This window comes from Anarrhichthys ocellatus, unplaced genomic scaffold (genome assembly GCF_004355925.1).
Source record: "Anarrhichthys ocellatus isolate YVR2014 unplaced genomic scaffold, GSC_Weel_1.0 scaffold41, whole genome shotgun sequence".
NCBI lineage: Eukaryota > Metazoa > Chordata > Actinopteri > Perciformes > Anarhichadidae > Anarrhichthys > Anarrhichthys ocellatus.
In genome coordinates, this window is record NW_022280071.1 from 1,912,246 (window position 1) to 1,918,468 (window position 6,223).

At 40.4% G+C, this 6,223-nt stretch overlaps 1 protein-coding gene across 13 annotated transcripts in view; it reads left to right on the forward strand.

Annotated features, from left to right (window-relative positions):
• ppfibp2b (PPFIA binding protein 2b) overlaps positions 1–6,223 on the forward strand; it is an 80,705-nt gene that overhangs the window by 20,922 nt on the left and 53,560 nt on the right. For all 13 annotated transcript variants that reach the window (XR_004213480.1, XR_004213481.1, XM_031868070.1 and 10 more), the window contains 2 exons: positions 82–186; positions 4,713–4,921. Coding sequence is in view for 11 of the 13 variants with exons in the window: in XM_031868070.1 (XP_031723930.1) it covers positions 105–186; positions 4,713–4,921 (291 nt within the window). In the remaining 2 variants the exon portion in view is untranslated. The remainder of the gene's footprint in view (positions 1–81; positions 187–4,712; positions 4,922–6,223) is intronic.

The following is a 6,223-nucleotide window of genomic DNA, read 5'->3' on the forward strand; positions in this document are numbered from 1 at the left end:
ACCTGTCATGGTTCTGTTTCTTAGGTTCTCTCTAGTGTAAACCTGTCTGGTTCTGTTAAATCTAATGTTTTTTTTCTACAGAACACCAGAAGACCTGAGAGCTGATGCTTCCCGCCATCACCATGGAAACGGAGGCCAGTCATATGCTGGAGGCTGCACTGGAGCAGATGGATGACATCATTGCAGGTAATAGCTCAGTCCAATCTTTCTGACATTGGAGTTACTGAAAAATGCGGTTTTCATCTTGACAAATTGTCAATACTCGTTGTGGTATCTTGAGTGAGATGTGTGGGTGAGTGGAACTCACATGCTCAGGTCTATCCTCTACTATCAGAATGAGTAGCCCAGCAACTAATATCTGTCCACAAAGATGCTTCTCTGTCCATCAGAGAGCACAGTGCTCTGCAGATTACACCGTCGTTTGGTTGGTCAGTTGGTCAATGAGTCAAATTCTGTCTGTTTTGCTGTAAGAAGCAGCTGAATGTGTCACTGGAGAGGCTTGTAGTCTCTGACAGTACTATGCTCCAATTACTTACTATATAATAATGCTGCTTACACTTTATGACTATTATGGTTTTGCTTTGAGAACCTAACTGTTACCAGTTTGTGCACTTAGAAATCTTGGAGAAATGTTCTTTACAATACAACTGACTGATTCCTCAGAGCAGTTTGATCTTCCTGGGTTTCCTTCCGCTTCAGAAGTATGGATGTACATATCTGGTGTTGAGAACATGGTGGGTCCGAGATGGTGTGGGGCTAAAACTTAACAGAACTTCACTGATTTTTCTTACAAATAATAGACTTCCCCAGAGGGATTAGTAAAGAATGCCAGTAAATATTGTCACCTACCATGCTGACACTGTGGAGTCTGACACTGTGGAGTCTGACACTGTGGAGTCTGACACTGTGGAGTCTTGATGTTTTTTTTTGTAATTCTTTATTTTTTGACAGTAGCTTAGATTACAAAACATACATCAGCAAAGGAGCAATATTCAATATATGCTGCTCACAATTTTTCAAAATTGGGTAACTTTGTACATTTTGGGAGAGGCAGAGTTTACACACAAACAATGACAAATGTCAGACAGGGGGGACTTGAGAGAGAGTGGAATAGAGGTTGAATCTGTCTGTAAGGGTTTTACATATCTCACCACTTGTTCCACAGTTGAATGAATACCCTTTTCTGAAGACAAAGGGAAAAAGTAATCCTTTCCATAACATAAATGTAATATACTATATCTATCCACTCCTGAATCGTGGGGGTTCAGGAAGCAACCAGTGCGTTATGAAAATGAAAAATATGTGTTTATCTGGACGCCTTGCTTGAAAATCAACTTTTCTTAAAAAATACTGTGGAAAATTGCAGGGGCAGGTCAGTGTTAAGTATGAGTTCTAATGCTTTGTGAAACTCTGCCCAGAAAGGGTTTATCACTGGACAATCCCAACGTATGTGCCAGTGATTTGTTCCTGGACCCCACATCGCCTTGGAGTCTCGATGCTTTAATGTTGTGTGCACGTCTTCATCTGATCAGCTCACTGAGGTTGTTTTATCTTTCACTGAAGAAACAATGCTGGAAAAGTTCTGCATTCAAACCCATTTTTACACACCACAGTCAGTAGTTGCGGACGTTCCTCACTTGCTTCCAGGAAGCTGTAACTGCCTCACAATAGAAGCCTTGCAATTGTTGATTAGTGGAATGCATTAATATGCCAAGTATATAGAAGTAAATAGGAGGATCAGAGTTTAAAATGCACCCTAGCCTCAACAGTATATAAGATAAAGATGTAACAATAAGCCTCACAAACAACAGTCAGTACAAAAGGTACCAGCACTCTGCTATCTTGTTCCCTGTTCTTCTTAAGTTGTGCTTGCACCACAAATGGTCCCCCTCAGATAAAGACGAGGGTGTGAACAACCTTGTATCGTCAACTATGATGACACATCACACACCAGTTGCAAATTGGATAATTAGCAACATATTTGGAGCTGTGAGAAGCTGCTGGCTGTGTGAGAGCGTTTGGCTACAGAATGTGACAGTGTTTTTGTAATTACTCTCACTGCATGTTTAACCGCGGTGTATAACAAAATAATGATGATACAAATCTAATTTGGCTGTAGCTGGATAGCTAGCTAGCCAGACAGGTTGGATTAGGTCTCTCTCTAGATAAACTGATATCTATACATTGCTACTCCCTGTGTGGACTTGTGTCCACCCTTCTGGCAGTGCAAGTAGTTACTGAAACACTGACAGATGTGCCTTTATCTGCTGAGTGCGACTGGCAGTTGTACTGATGCTCCGGTGCTTTTGTATCTCCTCATAGAGGACCTATCTACAAGAGACACCACAAAGTTATGAATCCCTCATTTGGGATTTCAGGCCATTTTTATGTCATTGATCAACTTGTGTTTGTTCTGTGGTTTAGCGTTAGTAGCGAGGTAAACAGTGAATGGTATTTAAAACCATTCAGCAGCTCCACTGAAGTGATTGGATGGTTACACAGCACCACATCCATCAGTGACTGAGGAGGATATATGAGCATCATTTGTAAACATCACTTTATCTAGAGAGTGAAGTAAACAGTGATCACATATTGGGAATCTAAATAGTTACCTTCTCACCTGAAAAAATATCAAAACGTAATGACAGCTTTTTTTGTATGTTGAATTGTAGGATAGTGTCAGTCAAAAATCCAAGGGTTTAAGGATGTGAGTTGACCGGCTTATGTTCTTTAATGACAACATATTATGTACGAAATCATAATTCATATGGAGAATGGAATTGGGGCTTAGCTGTAGTCTTTTCTTCAGTTTTGTCTCTATGCATATTTATAAGGCTGTATGTTTTTTAAATATGGAGTTCTATAACTTGTTGACCCTAATTAACCCCAGTTAATAAGTGATAAAATAGTGCTCTCCAGCTGTGACACTGCCTCGTTGTCTGTGGTAATATGTGTGATTGTGTGTGTGTTGTACTCATGTGTTTGTGCTTTCTTTAGTGTAACTAGGGTCACTAACAGAGGGGAACATGTTGAACGTGGTCCACTGATGGTATGTGGGGAAATAAAGGAGCAGAGCAAGTTACCTTTTCAACCAAAAGAACGTAGAGAGACAGAGAATGGGACTTTGGGTTACTGTGAATTCCTCAAAATGACAAAGCTCTCATTCATTTCCTGCTTCATCTCACCCTCAGAATCAACTTACTGTACCACCTCCTCCTGTAGAACTCAAGTGAACAAAGAGGCTGTACAGCTATTACTGTCATATCTGAAGCTCATTGCTGCTGTTTGCCCCAAACATGCTGACCTCATTGAGTGCTCTGAGTTTGTTTTTCCGGCTCTCAGGGAACACAAATAGAAATACATTAACAATCCCATTTGTGATAACATCAGCCAATCACTGACAAGGAAATTAGAGACACTTATCAACAGCATTTAGATATGTTTGTCTTATTGCTTTCCATGATCAACAGTTCTTTCTCTCTGGTTGAGGACCTTGTGGGAACACTAGTGGACACACTCCGCTGGTTAAGGACTGATACTGGTGTTGTTGTTGATCTCATTGAAATAATGCTACCATCTACTGTTGTGTGACTGCAATGTGACATGTAGTGCTAAAGTGCTTTGAGTGGTCAAGAGACTAGAAAAGAACTAAACAGTCCATTTACCATCTACATAAGGATACCTTAACTTTCTTACTTTAGACAACTGTCAGCACGGTTGACCTCCCAGTGTAACAAATAATAAAGTAATCACAGTATCGTGTCATAAATGTACAACAGATCTCCGAACCTGACACTCACACCTGAACAATATCAATAAATGATAACTTGTGCTGCTGCTGTAGAAGTTATACCTGTGCTTGAGCAGGTGATGTAGTGTGTATCTACACTGAGTTGACAGTGTGTGAATAATGTGTGCTGTGGCCCACATACACTGCGTGGATGGATGTTTGATTCTGTATTCATATTTTATACACGGCAACTGACGATTATTTTCATTGATGATTAATCTGTTGATTTTGAGTTATTTGGTCTATAAAATGTGCGAAGATGTTGAAGAATCTGTGTTATCCAAAGAAAATATTCAGTTCACATCACCGACAAATTAAGAAACCAGAAAATATTCACATTTATCTTTTTTCTGTCACTTTTTCTTTACAAAATGACTTAAATTAATTTAATAATTGACAACTAATCAATCAATGGTTTCAGCTCTAGCATACACTCATGCCTGAAGTTATGTTTGAATATAATGTAATAGTGAAGAATGTTCATGTATCCTTCCTATCAGGTCAGGGGTAGATGGTCTTTCCTTGGACTATGTCAAGTGTACAGTGATAACATTTGTCCTCGTGATTTATATCTTTCACTTCTTCTCTTACTCCGAGGCTCTGTTGCACAGAAGCTGCATAAAGATATTCAAGCATAGGTTGCTCTCATTATGTGCTGTTTTTGGACTCCACATACTTTATGAACTGTGATGTGTGGTGGTTTTTCAGACTCTCAGTTATCTGAGTGCCTCCAGATGTGTGTGTGAGTGCCAGGGAAATGATCCAGGTGACACATGGACCTTTTGGAAACATTCAGGATAGATTCTGCTCTCCTAGCTTTCAAAGCTGCAGGCTGCTAATACACTTGTGTTGCAGTCATGTTTCAGTTTTGAATAATGGTATTAATAATGTTTCTGTGCCTCCCCTTCTACACACTCTCCAGGTTCGAAAGCAGCAGCGGTGGAGTTCTCTAACAGCATGTATGACCCGGCTTCTCCCGTCAGCGCTGCTCCTCTGCAGGTCGTTCAGTTGGCTGAGGACCTCAAACTTGCCCTGGAGCTCCAACCCAACCAGGACGAGAGGCACGGCCTCAGAGCTCAGTTACCTTCAGAAACAGCACAGACCCTCATAGACTGGCTCCAGAGTGGAACTGTGAGTACATTGTGTGCTATGCTTTAAATGAACTTCCATCTTAACATGACATGTTGTCTTGTTCGTAGTCTGTTTTCTGCAGCGTAGGATTGAAAAACCTAAATGCAGCCACGTCAACTGGAAATGACTCACTTCCTGTCTCTGTACCACCTCTTCCTACGGTGTTAATGGAGTGTTTCTGTTCTTTTCAAGCAGTCCAACAGAATGTGATTCCAGTGTGTAACATTATGTCAGCATGGTGGACTGTCTGAGCTGTGTTGCTTTTTGTTGATTTGATGAAATAGCTGCTGTTGATTATTTTCTTTATTAGTTTCCTTATTCTCATGAAGCATTTAGTTTAGTTTTCTGTCGTTGTAGATTATGTTCTCAGTCTCAGTGAGCTACGGTTCTCTTGGAGAAGGCGCTTCGGTTGGTTTACTCAATGCCTCCAGAGTTTGCATGTGTTTGTAGTCCTGACACACCTAATGTCGTTATCAATATATAATATCAAAAAGTTATTAAAGGCTATTTAAAATGCCGGCTAACTCTTTAAATATCTGGCACCACTGCTCTCTTTCTATGAAGCTTAATGAGGCTAATATCATATTTCACAAACACCTTAGAATCTTCTGATGTTAGCTGTTTAAAACACGGTGGGAAAGCCTAAAGTCATGCCTTCAGAAACCTAATAAATGCATAATGGTACTAGGTTACTAAGTATTCGTGTGTTAAGCTGTCCAGGTGTGCAGAGAAAACCACACAGTGTCTGTGTTGTTTATGAAATTACATTTTATTACAACAGTGAAACTCAACAATAGGCATAGAGAGAGAGAGCCGAGCTTCATATTGGCAGTGCTCAGAGCAGAACACACAATGACTGTAGTTGCACATGTAAAACAGAATAAACACCCTGGAAGTGTAAAACTGTGTTGAAGTGCATAAAGCGTGGGTAGAACAAGGCCTGTGAAGACTGATTGATTCAAATAGGAGTTCAATGACAATGCTAACATGCTGATTCCTAGTATTCTGTTCACCACTGTAGTTAAGTGAGTTAGCATGCAATAATTAACTACTTATATCAAATTATTGGACGGATTGATATTTCAGAGGATCAGCAGAGTTATTAAAATCCATCCTGAGGGGAACACCAATGTCTGTTCTAAATGTAGTGGTCATCCATCCAACAGCTGTGAAGACATCGGGCGACTGCCCGACATCAGATGTCTTTCAATCAGAGGATCTTTCAATCAGAGGGTCGGCAGTTCAATCCCCGGCTCCGGCTCTGCTAGTCGCATGTCGATGTGTCCTTGAGCAAGACACTTA